At 35.0% G+C, this 17,608-nt stretch overlaps 1 protein-coding gene across 4 annotated transcripts in view; it reads left to right on the forward strand.

Annotated features, from left to right (window-relative positions):
• Positions 1-17,608, forward strand: part of FAM214A (family with sequence similarity 214 member A) — a 98,167-nt gene that overhangs the window by 65,245 nt on the left and 15,314 nt on the right. For all 4 annotated transcript variants that reach the window (XR_649134.4, XM_003900957.5, XM_021940571.2 and 1 more), the window contains exons 4-9: positions 1,195-1,397; positions 1,724-1,849; positions 2,610-4,422; positions 7,761-7,874; positions 11,752-11,831; positions 12,693-12,801. Coding sequence is in view for 3 of the 4 variants with exons in the window: in XM_003900957.5 (XP_003901006.2) it covers positions 1,195-1,397; positions 1,724-1,849; positions 2,610-4,422; positions 7,761-7,874; positions 11,752-11,831; positions 12,693-12,801 (2,445 nt within the window). In the remaining variant the exon portion in view is untranslated. The remainder of the gene's footprint in view (positions 1-1,194; positions 1,398-1,723; positions 1,850-2,609; positions 4,423-7,760; positions 7,875-11,751; positions 11,832-12,692; positions 12,802-17,608) is intronic.

A 17,608-nucleotide genomic window follows, 5' to 3' on the forward strand; every position in this document is an offset into this window, starting at 1 on the left:
GCTTTATTTTTAGAATCTCAACCCTGGCTCTTCCACTTTGTATTGTTATTCATTTGGTAAATTGATGTTGTTATGATTATTTTCCCCACATTAACCAATTTCCCTTTTGTATTCCTTTTTTTTAATGGTAAGATTTTTGTGTAACATTGTTCAAAATATTTTGGTGTAGGTAGCAAACAATTTGCTTTAAGAATTTTTCTCCCACTTATTAGTTTCTCAAATGTGATCCAAAATTTTAAACTTCAAAAATCTTGTCTATTTTGAGGCCTGGCCAACACGGTGAAACCTCATCTCTACTAAAAATACAAAACATAGCTGGGCGTGGTGGCGGGTGCCTGTAATCTCAGCTACTCAGGAGGCTGAGGCAGGAGAATTGCTTGAACCCGGGAGGCAGAGGTTGCAGTGAGCCAAGATCATGCCATTGCACTCCAGCCTGGTCAACAAGAGTGAGACTCCATCTCAAAAAAAAAGATCTTGTTTATTTTGAGTGTTTAATGAAAATGAGTTTTTAATATTTTGGTGTTCAGATTTAAGAAGTAATCTTTCCTGTGAAATGATGAAATTAATAAAGTAGTCAAGGCTGGGCCAACTCAGAGGCCTGTCAGACATTGGATATAGCAGTTGTTTTTCCACAAGGTAGAGCAAAGATACACTCCTCAAGAAAATTTGCATTACAAATGTTCAATACAGCCGGGGCACAGTGGCTCATGCCTGTAATCCCAGCACTTTGGGAGGCCAAGGTAGGCAGATCACCTGAGGTTAGGAGTTTGAGATCAGCCTGGCCATCATGGAGAAGCCCTGTCTCTACTAAAAGTACAAAAATTAGCCCGGCATGCTGGCGGGCGCCTGTGATCCCAGCTAATTGAGAGGCTGAGGCAGGAGAATCGCTTGAACCCGAGAGGCGGTGGTTGCAGTGAGCTGAGATCGTACCACTGCACTCCAGCTTGAGCGACAGAGTGAGTCTCAGTCGCAAAAAATTAAAATAAAATAAATGTTCAGTACTAATCATTGCACTCTAGAGCTCACTAGCATAGATCCATTATTAAATGAGGAAACCTAGATAGCATTCTGAGCAAAAGCTCTACAATAGATGACTCATTTCTCATACAAATGTCTACTTTACAATTATAATTTTCTATAATACAAAATTAGGTGGGTTTTTGAGACATTTTGCTCATATTCATTTTCTCTAAGTGCCGCCAAGCCAGACGAACTAGGTCTGAGGTCACATTGTTGTGGAAGAATAACCTTCCAGTCATGGTGGAAATGATGCTACTACCAGACTGCTGCTACAGCGATGATGGGCCCACCACAGAGGGAATTGATCTAAATGATCCTGCAATTAAGCAAGATGCATTATTATTAGAAAGATGGATCTTGGAGCCAGTTCCTCGACAGTAAGTTGTTGAACGTTAGTTCAGAGTTGTTCTTGGTAAATCACGTTTTCCATTACTTCCTATAAATTATTTTAATGTATCATGTCTTTTAATTCCTCTATTTATGTAATAAAATTGAGATAGTATTTATATTTGGCACTAAATATGAGTAAATGTAGTACTTACATTTAGTAGTTGTGACTTCAAGTGACATCGTAAGTGCATTCCTATGCTCTTCAAAGCACAAATCCTGAGTGATAAGTTTATGGATATCAGCTTCTGCCATTCTAAAATTCAGTCATTTTGTACGTGCTTACATTTAAATTATGCTTTGTTACTTCCCTTAGGAATGGTGACCGATTTATTGAAGAGAAGACACTTCTGTTGGCTGTCCGCTCATTTGTGTTTTTTTCTCAGTTAAGTGCGTGGCTGAGTGTTTCTCATGGTGCTATTCCACGAAATATTCTCTACAGGTATGTCTAGGGCCAAAAAAAAAAAAAAAGGACAGTGCATATTCAAACACCTTGGTTAGCAACCGAATGGTATTTTACCTTTTAAATGGATTATTTCCTGCAATTCTAAATATAAATGGATAAAATTTACTGAGGTTTTTCAAAACAAGTTAGAGAGATTTAGATTGAATCAGTATAAATTTTGTTTGTTGTATTAAATTTGATATAGAATAATATCAAGAGAACTTTTAAGCTTACTTTAGAGAACCAATGGACTTAATGCTACTATTATAAAGTAGAAAAGTTTTCTGGGCTGCTGAATTTCTGTGTTTTACTTAATTTTTGGCATCTTGGATAATGTTAACAGGCTGTTAACAATTAGCTGTTTAGCTAATTGGCTTTTTAGGCAAATGGCCATGAGATAGGGTGTCTCTTAATCACCTTGCACAATAAAATTAGCTGAATCCATTTATGTACTAGTAATTACAAAGTCCTTTTTTTCTGTTTTAACAAATATTTTTAAATTATAATATTCTTGAGCTTTAATGCTTAAGTGATCTGTGTTCTTAAAAAGGTCATCTCTTCCAAGCATAAGCTATTGTATTACTTACATTGGTTTTATCAGAATTATATGCATGGTAAAATGGCTAAAAGTAAACCTCAGTGGTAATTAATGCAAACAAAAATAAGTGTATGACTGCTTTACATTTACAATAATATGCAATAATAAGGATATAACCTTTGTAATCCATTAATACAGTATTTTTCTGTGTGATTCTAGAATCAGTGCTGCTGATGTAGACCTACAGTGGAATTTTTCACAGACTCCAATTGAGCATGTGTTTCCTGTTCCTAATGTTTCTCACAATGTTGCCTTGAAAGTCAGTGTTCAGTCCTTGCCCAGACAATCTAATTACCCAGTTTTGACCTGCAGTATTCACACTAATATTGGCCTTTATGAGAAAAGAATTCAACAACATAAACTTAAAACCCATCAGCACCATAATCCAAATGAAGCAGAACAATGTGGTACAAACAGTTCACAGCGTCTGTGTAGCAAACAAACTTGGACCATGGCACCTGAAAGTGTATTACATGCAAAAAGTGGCCCAAGTCCAGAATATACTGCAGCTGTCAAAAACGTCAAACTATATCCAGGCACTGGCAGTAAATCTGACCATGGGACATCTCAAGCCAATATTCTGGGCTTTAGTGGTATAGGCGATATAAAATCACATGAAACATCAGTGAGAACTTTAAAATCATTTTCAATGGTTGATTCCAGTGTCTCTAACCGCCAGAGTTTCTGGCAGTCAGCTGGTGAGACTAACCCTTTAATAGGCTCTTTAATTCAGGAGCGGCAAGAAATCATTGCAAGAATTGCCCAGCATTTGATTCATTGTGATCCAAGCACTTCACATGTTTCTGGACATCCATTTAATATTCAAGAGTCTAGTTCACTCCATTCAAAACTTTCCCGTGTTTCACAAGAAAATGAGAATGTGGGAAAAGGTAAAGAAACTTTCTCCATGTCTTTTGGTAATCCAGAGTTTACCTCCCCAGAAGACAGCAATGAGGGGAAAATTCGACTAAAACCAGAAACTCCTCGAAGTGAAACTTGTATTTCTAATGACTTTTCTTCTCATATGCCTGTTGCAGAGACTAATCCTTTGATAGGCTCTTTACTCCAGGAGCGGCAAGATGTTATTGCAAGGATTGCTCAACACTTGGAGCACATTGATCCAACAGCATCACATATCCCCCGGCCGTCATTCAACATGCATGACTCCAGTTCAGTTGCATCTAAAGTGTTTAGGAGTTCATATGAAGACAAAAATTTGTTGAAGAAAAATAAGGATAAGTCCTCAGTTTCCATTTCTCACACAAAATGTTCCTTGTTAGGAGACACCAGTGATGGGAAAAACTTAGTATCTAATAAATGTTTTACTTCTTTTAAAAATAATAGTAAAGAAAAGTGTTCTTTGAAACGTCAAACAAGAAATCAATGTCAGAACAATCCTAGTGAAATCATCCAAAGTACATATCAGGAAACACGGAACAAAAGTTCTAGTTTGTCGACTTCCTCAATTTTGTCTCAGCACAAAGAAAATAACTTAGATTTGACAAGCAGATTTAAGGAGCAAGAAATGAGCAATGGAACTGATAAGCAGTATTCAAATTGCAGCAGTATTGACAAACAGATTTGTACAAATAAGTATAAGGAAAAAATAATAAATGAGAACTATAATCCAAAATTATTTGGCAATCTTCAATCTGATGATTCAAAGAAAAATGACTCAAAAATAAAAGTTACTGTGTTGGAAATGTCTGAATATTTGAACAAATATGAAAGCATGTCCTCAAATAAAGACTCAAAAAGGCCTAAGACATGTGAGCAAAATACTCAACTCAATAGCATAGAGAATTACCTCAATAAAGATAATGAAGGTTTCAAATGTAAAAAGTCAGACCAATTAAAAAATGAACAGGATAAGAAAGAAGATCCAACTAATGAAAAATCCCAAAACTATTCTCAGAGAAGTATGCAAGACTGTTTTTCTACGTGTGAGCAACCAAAAAATACAGAGGTATTGGTAAGTAACATCTAATATGTCAAATATAATTCTGAAATATTTGTTATGATTTAAATTTTGTTCACAGGAGATTTAGTTATAAAGTCCCAAGGTTCCATTATCTATAGGACACACAATCTGATACAGCAATAAACCTACAGAACTAGTATTAACATCCTTGCAAATAACCCACTCTCTTAAGAACAAAAAGTAAATGGAGGAAATAAAGATCAGGCTGTTTAAAAACTAGGAAGTGGTACCTTTTTTTAAAGCTATTAATAGGACAGTAATTGTTTTCATGAGGTGTTACGTCTATTATTTAGGTCTTTTAGCTCTGTTCTCCGCCTGCTCCCCCATCTTAAAGGCCTCTTTTTCTTCTAGTCAGAAGCACCCAGGCCAGGCACAGTGACTCACAGCCTATAATCCCAACACTTTGGGAGGCCAAGGCAGAAGATCACTTGAGCTCAGGAGTTGGAGACCAGCCTGGGCAACATAATGAGACCCTATCTCTACAAAAAAAAATAAATAAATAAATTAAAAATTAGCTAGGCATGGTGGTACATGCCTGTAGGCCTAGCTATTTGAGAGGCTGAGGTGCAGGAATCACTTGAGCCCAGGAGTTCAAGGTTGCAGTGAGCTATGATTGTCCCATTGCATTCCAGCCTGGGTGACAGAGTGAGACTCTGTCTCAAAAAAACAAAAACAGAAAAAAACCAACCAACCAAAAAAAAACACAGAAGCACTCAGCTTTTTAATATTTGATCTGTAATGTCAAGAGAATACTATATAATATTTATAAAATATTACTAGGATTTTGTATGTTGCTTGTATATAACGTTCAGTTATATTACATATTAGGTTTCTGCAAAAGTAATTGAAGTTTTTGCCACTGAAAGGAATGGAAAACCTCGATTGCTTTTGCATGAACCTAATAGGATACTTGGTTCTTTGTGGTACTTCACCATATGGGACAGGTAGGACAGTTATGAGGAAACTGGGACTCAAAGAGAATAACTGACATACCAGTAGCTGTACAAAGTCCTTAGTGATTCAACTGGCACCCTCACCCCAGTCTCTTGACTCCTAATCCAGGCTCCTTTCTACTACCTGACAATAATCAAGGACAAATTTGTGGACTATACAAGTCCTTGGTTCATCCCTCCTGTTGAGAAAACAAATTAATCCCTCCTGCTGCCCTTTTTTGTTTATTTCAGCACTTACAAACAATTCTTGGAGTGTAAACAAGAGTCAGAAATCAAATTTGTATTAGCTTAATGTATTATTTGTTAGCAGGTCCGACCCAATATTAGCGGTGTGCCGATTGTGCTATGCCATTGGTCAGTTAATGACTTTCAAATTGTCTATAGGGAAATCACCAAGCTACTGGTCAAAACACCTGAGTTCTAGTCCTGGCTTCACAGTTTAATCCTTGAGTGACTATAAATAAGTCATATTACTTCTAAAAACCTGTTTCCTCAATTTTACAAGATTCATGATTAATATCTTTTGCCTTAGAGCAGTGATAAACAATTTATAAATATTTTGTAGTCCTTAATGTACTATATACATAAAAGATATTTTAAGTTATTTTCATTTTATTTGATTTCCTACCGAACTACCTTTTAATTTCTAAAAATCATTAGGCTTCACTTTCCTTTACTTTTCCAAGCAGTATCTCAATTATATGGAAAACTTCTTCTTAAGTACCTTGATCCAAGTCTAAATGACCTTGGTTTGTCTTTTTTATCACTCAAATTCGTTTTTCTGGACATTTCAAAATTATGTCATGTTTCCAGTTTATATTTTTCTTCAGAAGATCTCACCCTAACATGGGGTTTAATCAAATGGTAGTTTCCAATTTTCTAAAAGCATAATTGTCACAAAAACCTACACTGGCCTTAAGAATATTCGGTTCTTTTGATCCTGTTATCTAATAGGGAGGCTTAACCCTGGCCATGGTATTTTTCAAGCCCACTAAAATTCATTTTTTTCATGTACCTGTTTTAAATATAATAAACAGTTTACTGTGTGCCCCATCTGAATATTTTACACATGTTGACTTACTTAATCCCTCTCACTTTGATACGAGATTAAGTGATTTTACTAACTCCAGTTTACAAATGAGGACCTTGAGCTAGGGAAATTACATAACTTGCCCAGGTCACAAAGCTAATAAATGGTAGAGCCAAGACCCAGAATAGTATTTTATAATTTTTATTCATGTAATTTTTATGAATTTCTGATCTTTGGGTATAAGCTTGTCCAGTCCTTAAGAATTAACCTATTTCTTGTATCACATCAAAAACATAGTGCTGTGACTGCATTATATATAATTTTAAATTTACAGTGTTTCTTATATTTCTATATGATGTTCCACCAAATTATATCATCTGAAAATGGTTTTAATATTGACATAGTTTTATATTTTTCATTATACTAGTATTTATATAATATAGTAACATTATACTAATTTTTCCTGTGAGTACAGTAGTCGCCCCTTATCCATGGTTTCCTTTCCATGGTTTCAGTTTACTCATGGTCAACCAGGTCAGAAAATAGGTGAATACAGTACAAAAAGACACTTTGAAAGAGAGAAAGACTACATTCACACATAACTTTTATTACATCATATTAGTATAATTGTATTTTATTATTACTAATCTCTTATTGTACCTAATTTATAAATTAAACTTTAGGATAGGTATGTATAGGAAAATATATATATATTGTTTGGTACTACACGTGATTTCAGGCATCCACTGGGGTTCATGGAATATATCCCCTGAGCATAAGAGGGGACTACCATAGTAGTTTTTTCACAAATTGAAATAATCAAATATTAGCTTGCTAGATGATAAATTCTGAACAAACATGAACATATAAGGCATTTACATTTGGACATATTTTCTTTAGAACTTAATTCAACATATTACAATAACCATTTTAGACATTATTTTCCAATTGAAATATATATATTGTGTGTAAACATAAGATGTAGATATACAGGTTGAGCATCCCAAATTTGAAATGTTCCAAAATCCCAAACTTTTTAATTGCTGACAAGGTGCTCAAAGGAAATTTTCATTGGAACGTTTCAGATTTGGGATTTTTGCATTTAGGGTGCTTAACCAGTAAAGTATATAGGATGCAAGTATTCCAAAATTAGAAAAAAAATCCAAACTTCTAAACACTTCTAGTCCCCAAGTATTTTGGATAAGGGATATCCCACTTGTATATCACCAACTTCACCAGCAATACCTCAGAATGTATTAGGAACGAGTCTAAAAATGAAAAAGCTGTCCACATTCTTTAAATGGTATTTAAATATTACAATTAAAATCTAATTATTTTCCTAACAGAGAACTACACTGAAACATTCAAATGTCTGGCGAAAACATAATTTTCATTCCTTGGATGGAACTTCAACCAGAGCCTTTCATCCTCAAACTGGTTTGCCTCTTCTTTCAAGCCCTGTAAGCATTTTTTTTTTTTCTTATCTCATGCTTAGAACTTGCACACATCTGAAAGGTTTACAAATAATTTCATTTGAATTTTAATTGAAAAAAATTTAAATATCTTTAAATTTCCAGTTATGAAACATTTTATTTTTTGATCACACATTTAACAGCTATGTGATAATACAGGGAAAGACAAAAATGTGAATAAAAATGAAATGTATTAGAGTTATAAAATTTCTCTGAAATTCTTTTGCCTAACATTTTAACTGTTACTAGATGTGAAAAAAGCAAAAACCATCAAGTGGATTTGTATCTTACTGATACCACTAACTGGGTCATCTGCAAGTTAAATCTATTGCTGTTTTTGATTTGGAATCCCTTCACTTAATCATCTTGAGACATATAAATCTGTCCACTCCTCAATTACAAATAGATTTACAGATCTGAGTGCAGTGGTTAAAAGCATCACTTTGGAGTCACATTGACTTCCCCCTAGTTATGCGACACAATCTCTTGGAGTCTCAGTTTCCTCATATGTAAATCAGGATGATAATGTCTACCTTAGTGTTGTGAGGATGGTTAGTATCATCCCTCTTTCATGTAAGCAGTCAGTAGTTAGTTGGTATGGCTACCATTTCAGTTAAACTTGAGGTAAGCAGTAAATTGTGTAGCAGAACTAAAAATCCTTTTAATTTGCTACAAACGTATTTTTAGTTGTATGTGTTTTTTAGTAACTAGAAAAATACAGTATCTTGTATATGTTCAAAAAATAATTATTGGACAATAGACGCAGAATTTAAATGTATAACGTGGACCTCAGACTTCTATTTTAGAAAAATTAAAGTCCAAACAACTTTTAAACAATTCCAAATGGTTTTTGCTGTTTTTTAAAAAAATTCTTATGGGTACATAATAGTTGTATATATTTATAGGGTACGTGTGATGTTTTGATACAGGCATACAATGTGTAATGATCAATTCGGGGTAAATGGATTATCCATCACTTCAAGCCTTTATCATTTCTTTATGTCAGGAACCTTCCTATTTCACTCTTATTTTTAAATATACAATAAATTATTGTTAACTGTAGTCACCCTGTTACGCTACCAAATACTAGATCTTATTCATTGTATCCAACAGTGTTTTTGAACCTATTAACCATTCCCACTGTATCCCTGCTTCCTCACAACTCTTCCAAGCCTCTGGCAACCATCCTTATACCCTTTATCTTCATTAGTTCAATTGTTTTTGTTAAGCTCCCCCATATGAGTGAGAACATGGAATATCTGTCTTTCTTGCCTGGCCTATTTCACTTAGCATAATGTCCTTCAGCTTCGTTCATATTGTTGCAAATGACAGGATTTCATTCCTTGTGTGGCTGAATAATATTCCATTGTGTATATACTACATTTTCTTTATTCATTCATCTATTGATGGACACTTAGGTTGCTTCCATATCTTGGCTGTTGCAAATGGTGCTGCAGTAAACATTGGAGTGCAGCTCTCTCTTTAATATACTAATTTCCCTTTTTTTTCCTTAAGATATATGCCCACCAGTGGGATTGCTGGGTCATATGGTAGTTCTATTTTTCGTTTTTTGAGGAACTTCCATAGTCTTCTCCACAGCGGCTATACTAATTTACATTCCCACTAATAGTGTATGAGGGTTTCCCTTTTGTTCCATTCTTGCCAGCATCCATTATTGTCTGTCTTTTGGATAAGAGTCATTGTAACTGGAGTGAGACAGCATCTCGTTATGGTTTTAATATGCATTTCTCTGGTTAGTGGCATTGAGCATTTTTTTATATACCTGTTGGCCATTTCCATGTTGTCTTTTGAGAAACGTCTGTTCAGATTTTTTTTGTCCATTTTAAAATAAAAACTCCAAATGTTTGACCTACCTGTGCGGTGATTTAAAATGCCCAAGAGATCAGGGAAAAAATTTTCAGCGTCTTGCTAGTGTAAAAAGCACCACAGACTTCTGGTCAATATGGTGGACTGAGTCAATATAGGAAGACACTTGCCCCTTCCCCCCACAGAGGTTCTAGAAGAGGTATAATAACTTCCAAATGCATAACGTTGTGTAAGAGCAAGAAAGAAAAATTCCCAAGGAGTAACCTGGGTCAAATTTTGCTCCGCTAGGATATTTGAACCTAAAATAGCACTAGGGTTCAATGCCCCTGCTGAGACAGGAGTCAAGGCTGCAAGTCTGTAACAATCTTAGCTGAGACCAGATTCTTCATAAAGCCAGGCACAGGGAAGACTGGCCTTCTCTAAATGAGAGAGGGGGAAAAAATATCCATCTATTTACTCAGGGGTGGAGTACATGGGAGGAAAGGAAGCACCCGAAAGAAATTGTACCTAAATCTAAGCCACACATAGTAGGGGTTCTGAATTTATGCTACCTGTGAGATTCAGAGATGTCCAGCTAAGAAATAGCCATAAAAACTAAAGAACCCATGAAATCCATTTAGTATTAGTAGGGGAAACATGAAACTATCCCACATCTATAACCCAGGGCAGCAAAGATTTATTTTTATGGAAGATACCTCTTACTGAAGATGATCTTAGAGGAAAAAAAAATTACAGAGCACCTTAAAAGAATCAGCAGGAGCAAGAAATGGAAGGATGCACATATAGGAACTCTGTTATCAGAGCAACTTGAGAGTTAAAAACTCTTTTAAGTGTTCTGGGAGAGAAATGAAGGCAAAGATAGGGAATTTAGATGAAAGAACATGGATTTGAACTAAATAGAAATTCTAGATATGAAAAATACATGAAGTGTATACACACACTTGCATGCGCATACAGATGAATTAAACAGCAGACTAGGATCAACTCAATAGAGATTTTGTGAGTGGACGGACAAATATTTAGGAAGCACCTAGAATGAAGCACAAAAAGGAAGAGAAATAGTAAAACACGAAAAAGCCATAAAGAAAAGAGAATGAGATGTTCAATGTAAGTCTGGTAGAAGTTTAAAAGGAAAGACTAAATAGAATAAGAAAATGCAATATTAGAAATGAAGGTAGAGAACTTTGCAGAATTGAAGACATGAGGATTTAGATTGAAAATTTCACAATTAAGTTCTGACTACAGTAAATAACATGGTGCACTTGTACAGCTCTCCAAAATGTTGAGGTGGTTTAAATTTTCAGTGTCATCTGTCTCTTCAGTCACCAATTAGACCAGAGAGTCAGGTACACATATTTAATATTCTAGAAACGAAACTGTCTAACTTGTATGTTGTGTATGATTTTACCTTTAATTAACATTTAGGTATTTTATTTTAGGATATTTTGAGCTAGGTGGTGTTTTGCTTTAAATGTAATCTGGTATACAATGATGGTTGAAAACCTAGGAGTGTAGTACTTTTCAAATCTATTCTCTGTAAAACATAGGATTCTTGGAAATGTTGCAGTAGGTGGAATGGGCAAAGAGTGGGCAGTGCTGGCGGGACCTCAGGCTCCTATCTGTATTTTTGTTTTTTTGGTTTTTTTCCTTTTTATTTTAAAGTTGGAAGTGTTTTCCACCTCCCCAAAAAATAGAGAAGTATATAAAAAAGCAAAATATTATTTATACTATATATTGGAATTCCATGCAATTTTTTCCATGTTTTTCCAAACAGGTTTTGGAAAAAACTGTTTCTGCTTCTTAAAAAATCAAAACATAGTAAAAGTGCTTTTATTAATCATCTGTTTTTTCAACACTAGTTAATAAAGTAAAAATAAGAACAATATGTAATGAACAGCATGATTTTAAATAAGCAATTATAGGAGAAGTTGTAGTATTTCAAAGATATGCTTAAATTTCATTTAAAAACTCTTTTATCAATTCGAGAAAGAAATTACGGGTTTTTTTTTAATATCACAAATGATCATTTTGACTTTAGGTTCCTCAGAGAAAAACACAATCAGGTTGCTTTGATCTGGATTCTTCATTACTGCATCTGAAAAGCTTCTCATCTAAAAGGTATTTATCTCAAAATTCATTTGTGTGTTTCAAACAGAATTTCACAAAATTCTGGTCTTTAACAATAAATAATGTTGATTCTAAAAATCAGAATTGTAACAGGAATCTTATTTACAGCATGATACCATGTACACACACAGTTATTAAGGATGAGTGTGGAAGGAATTAAGGCAGTGAGTAGCAACTATATAGTGGTCATCATAATGAACTCTTACATTGGTTTTAACATTTAAATGGTTTTATATATTTCTAGTTACTAACCTCTACTACCTTTCACTCTTTCAGGGGGGAAAAAAAAACAACCCTGGCCATTTTTTTCCCTGTTGGCAAATAATACTCTGATTATATTCTTTAGTGACAAAATTTTGCCCTTGTATTCTCATACTTAAAATAAGATTGATATAGAAGTCTGAATTATTTATTTCCAGTAGATGCCACTATGTGATATGTTCTAAATTCCACCTCGAAATCTTTTAGGATATGTGTGTGTGTGTTTATAAAATATTGTAACAAAGATAAAATCTGATTGGGAATTTTAAACTTGAAATTTTATATTGTAAAATTTGGTAACATTAATATGGTAGTTTGAGTAGGATTGTTCAGATTTTCCTAATTTTGTACATAATATTATGTACAAAGTAATAATATTGTGCCTTGGCTTGGTGGCTCACACCTGTAATCCCCAGCACTTTGGGAGGCTGAGGCAGGAGCATTGCCTGAAGCCAGGAGTTTGAGGCTGTAATGAGCTATGATGGTGCCACTGTACTCCAGCCTGGGTAACCGAGTGAGACCCTGTGTCAAGATTAAAAAAATAAAGTATTGTGGCTAATGTGTTCTTTTGCTGATTTGTTTTTCTAATAGTCCTCGACCATGTTTAAACATTGAAGATGATCCAGATATTCATGAAAAACCATTTTTGAGTTCTAGTGCTCCACCTATAACAAGTCTTAGTCTCCTAGGAAATTTTGAGGTAATGTGCTTTGAAACTGTTTTTTAAATGAAAATTTTATACCCTAGGTTCCAGGATGTCATTTTATGTCTTTAACTTTGGTTGTGAAAAAGAAATAAATAATTGTCTTTTTTCAAGCCTTGAAATCTTTTTACTTTATTTTCACAAGAAGGGAAGTCAGAATTGTTGGCACTGACATCTTAGATTTGGGTAGCTGGTAGTGGAGAAGAGAAGACCTGGTGAAATTAGGTTGGATTGAGGAATCTCGTACTTAAGCCAGGAGGATAGATTTGGCTACATCTTCTTACTTGGTAAAATTGGGTCTAGGACCCAGAGAAAATAATGGGGGACTATTAGCAGCCTCTTCATAATCAGGAAAGTTGATTTACAAAACCAAAAGGTTCTCTGTACTTTATTTGCAACTTCTTTGTAAATCTACAGCTATTCTAAAGTAACAAGGTTATTTTTTAAAAATTCAAATAAAGATTTCTGATGTGTTTACTCCCAATATTTTACTTGGGGTCAAGTAGAAATCATGGGTTTCAATTGTCTATAATTAGAAATCAGCTTAACCTTAAACATGAACGTGTAAATGACATTTTTGAAGTGATTTTAACTGGTGAGTTTTTTTAGGGGAAAATAATTAAAATTTTGTGTTTTTAAGATAGTTTTACAGGAGTTGTGTTTTGATATATTAACCATTTGCTTTATAACTATTTTACTAGTGAAGCTATCTTCCAAAGTTTTAGTGGGAATGAAAAGATATTTCATGGTAAGTAAGTCTTTTCCATGTCACTTCCAAGGTATCAGTTCAAAGATGTCAAGCTTTCTATTCCTCTTTGTCATCAAATTAAAAGTGCATAGGCCATTGTGAGGGTCGGGTGGCTCTGCAGCCTTTGTACTACAAGAAATTTTTTTTATTGCTCCTTTTGAGGCATGCATGTACTACAAAAAATGTATAAGGGAAAAAGAAAGTAGTCTGATATGTGAAAAGTTTAGAAAAGGGAGTGTATTAGGCTGTTTTTGCATTGCTATAAAGAAATGCCAGAGGCTGGATAATTTTTAAGAGGTTTATTGGCTCACAGTTCTGCAGGCTTTACATGAAGCATGGTGCTGGCATCTGCTTCTGATGAGGCCTCGGGGAGCTTTTACTTGTGGTAGTAGGCACAGCGGGAGCAGGCAAATCATATGGTGAGAGCAGGAGCAAGAGAGCGAGGGGGGAGGTGCCATATGCTTTTAAACAACCAGATCTTGTAAGAACCTACTATTGCAAGGATGGAACCAAACCGTTCGTGAAGGATCCACCTCCATGACCGAAATAGCTCCTACCAGGCCTCCACCTTCAACATTGGGGATTACATTTCAACATGAGATTTGAAGGAGACAATATGTAAACCATATCAGGGAAGATAGTTAAAAATCAGTACACAGTTTTTTTCAGAGGATTCTATTTGTGCAGATATACATACATTTTTCAAGTGACTTAAGGAAGAAATAGAGATGCTCTGAGACTGTCCAACCCATAGGTCTTATTTATGATGAATTTGATGTTTTCTTAAGTAAATTACAGAAGATATTTCCTCAGCTTAGTGAATTTGACATTCTGTGCAATAAAAGATGGGGTTAGACTTGAGTCACTAAAATGACACATTAGACTTGTTTAGTGAAAACAGGGAAAGTCTTATCCCTGTAATGTTGTTGGGGGAAATCATCATCCTTAGACATTATTTGTGGGGCATTAGGTGGAGTCTGGAAATACATGGACACAGAATAACACCCAAATAGTCTACTAGCTAATAGTCACCTTTTCTTGCCACCATTTAGAGCAAGCTTGTCCAGCTTGGGGCCTAGGACAGCTTTGAATGCAGCCCGACACAAATTCATAAACTTTCTTAAAATGTTGTTAGATTTTTTTTGTGATTTTTATTAGGCTTATCAGCTATTGTTAATGTGTGGGTATATGTATCTACCTATCTATATATAGAGAGAGAAAGAGAGAGATTTTTTTTTTTTTCTTTTTGAGGCAGTCTCACTCTGTTCCCCAGGTCTGGGTGCAATGGCGCAACCTTGGCTCACTGCAACCTCTGCCTCCCAGGTTCAAGCAGTTCTCCTGCCTCAGCCTCCCAAGTAACTGGGATTACAGGAACACACCACCATGCCCAGCTAATTTTTGTATTTTCAGTAGAGACGAGTTTCACCATGCTGGTCAGGCTGGTCTCGAACTCTTGACCTCAGGTGATCCACCTGCCTCAGCCTCCCAAAGTGCTGGGATTACAGGCATAAGCCACCATGCCCAACCAGTGTTAGTATATTTTACATGTGGCCCAAGACAATTCATATTTTACATATGCCCCAAGTCAATTATTCTTCCAGTGTGGCCCAGGGAAGCCAAAAGATTGGACACCCCTGATTTAGAGTTTTCTACTGCAAAACCTTGTCATCATCCATTCAATTCATCTGTCCTGTGATTTTCTTCAGTCAGTTCAGTCAAGCATAATACAACCATTGGAAATGAGTTATTTTTCCTATATGAGGGAATCTTAGTGCTTTCTGTCAGTATAAAATAGCTTGTATATTCTAGAATTGTATATAAATACAGTCACACAGTATGTACTCTTAGGGGGGTGGCTTGTGGATTTATTTAACTCAGTGTCATTTTTTTAAGATAATCCGTGTTGTCCTGTGTATCAAGAGTTCATTCATTTTTAATGCTGTTGTATGGATAGACCACAGTTTGTTTATTCATTCACCTGATTTTAGACATTTGGGTTGTCACCAGTTTGGGGTTATTAAAAATAAAGCTGCTATAAACATTTGTGTATGAATTTTTATGTGGACATAAATTTTCATTTCACTTAGGTAATTACCCAGGAGAGGAGAGGAGAGGAGAGGAGAGAATAGAATAGAATAGAATAGAATAGAATAGAATAGAATAGAATAGAATAGAGTAGAGTAGAGTAGAGTAGAGTAGAGTAGAGTAGAGTAGAATAGAGTAGAGTAGGTAATAGGATAGATGTATGTTTAACTCTTAAGAAACTGCCAAGCTATTTTCAAAAGTGATTATACCATTTTAATTTGCATCAGCATTGTATGAGAGTTCTAGTTCTTCTACATCCTTGCCAATGTTTGCAATGATCAGTCGTTTTCACCTTAATTATTGTGGTTTTAATTTGTATTTCCCTGATGACTATTGATGTTGAGCCTCTTTTCCTGCACTTATTTGCCAAATAAGCATATATGTTTTCCAAGTCTGAAGTTTGGCTGTACATTTTTGTGACAGTGTCTTTACAAGAGTAAAAGATTTTAAGTTTTTTGATGTCTAATTTAGTAACATTTTCTTTAATGAATCTTACTTTGTGATGTTGAATCTAAAAAAACATTGCCTAGCCCAAGGCTTCTTTACACTAGTACTGTTGACATTTGAGTTAGATAATTCTTCTGAAGGGCTGTTTGTGCTTTGTGGGGTGTTTAGCAGAATCTCTGGCCTCTACCCACTTGATTCCAATAGTACCCCCGTTTCCAGTTCTAGTAACCAAAAATGTCTTCATATATTACCATATATCCCCTGGGTGAGAACCACTGGCTCAACCCAAGGTCACAAAGCTTTTTTTCTGTTTTCTTCTGAAAGTTTGTGTTAGCTCATATGTTTAGATCTGTCATCTATTTTGAGTTGATTTTTACATGATAGGAGGTGTGCAGTCAAGGTTCCCTTTTTTATGCATATGGATGTTCAATTTTCTAGTCTTGAAATCAGGTAATGTGAGTCCTAACTTTATTGTTTTTTCTCAGAATTGCTTAAACCATTTTAGCTCCTTTGTTTTTTCATATAAATTTTAGAATCAGCTTGTCTATTTCCACAAAATAGCCTGCTGAGATTTTGTTTGGCTTACTTTAATATAGATCAATTGGAGGAAAATTGACATCTTAAAAATATAAAGTCTTTCAGTCCATGAAATCTATTTATTTAGATATTCTTTTATTTCTTTCATCAGTGTTTTATAGATTTTAGCATGCATATCTCAGACATCTTTTTTTAAAAAAATAGGGGTAAGGACTTTTCTCTGTTACCCAGGCTGGAGTGTAGCTGCGTGATCATACCTCATCGCAACCTCGATCTCCTGGGTTGAAGCATTCATCCCACATCAGCCTCCCGAATAGCTAGGACTCCACACTTGCACCAACACACCCAGCTAATTTTTTAAAAAATTTTTGTAGAAATAGGACCTTGCTGTGTTTGCACAGGCTTTTCATAAACTCCTGGACTCAAGCAGTCTGCTCACCTCAGTCTCCCCAGCTGCTGGGATTACAAGTGTGAGCCACCACGCCTAGCCCAGATTTTTGATATATTTTTGTAGATGTATACCTAAGTATTTCATGTTTTCTGGGATATTGTAACTTAAAAATTGTCAATTGTTCATTGCTAGTATTTTTAAATGAATGTATGTGTGTGTGTTATCTATAAAAAATCAGTGATCTTGTTCAACTCATTAATTTCAGTAGATTTTTAAAAATAATCCTTGGGATTTTTCTACACAGACAGTCTTGTCCTCTATAAATAGGGATAGTTTTGGCTTTTTATTTTCATGCCTTTTTTTTTTTTCTTGTCATACTGCACTGAGTGGGGCCTAGCATATATGCCTGTATATTAAATTTACAAAAATCTAAATTATCTCAGATAGAGTCAGCAACTAATATTGGTCATTTGCCTTAATCCATAAACATTTTTGTATGTGCCTCTCCTATGAAAATTTTTTGCATCTTCAGAATGGACTTCTTATTTAGGACACATTAGTTGAGTACTTACTATATGCTAGGAATACAAAGTTTA

This window comes from Papio anubis, unplaced genomic scaffold, assembly GCF_008728515.1.
Source record: "Papio anubis isolate 15944 unplaced genomic scaffold, Panubis1.0 scaffold136, whole genome shotgun sequence".
NCBI classification, from domain to species: domain Eukaryota; kingdom Metazoa; phylum Chordata; class Mammalia; order Primates; family Cercopithecidae; genus Papio; species Papio anubis.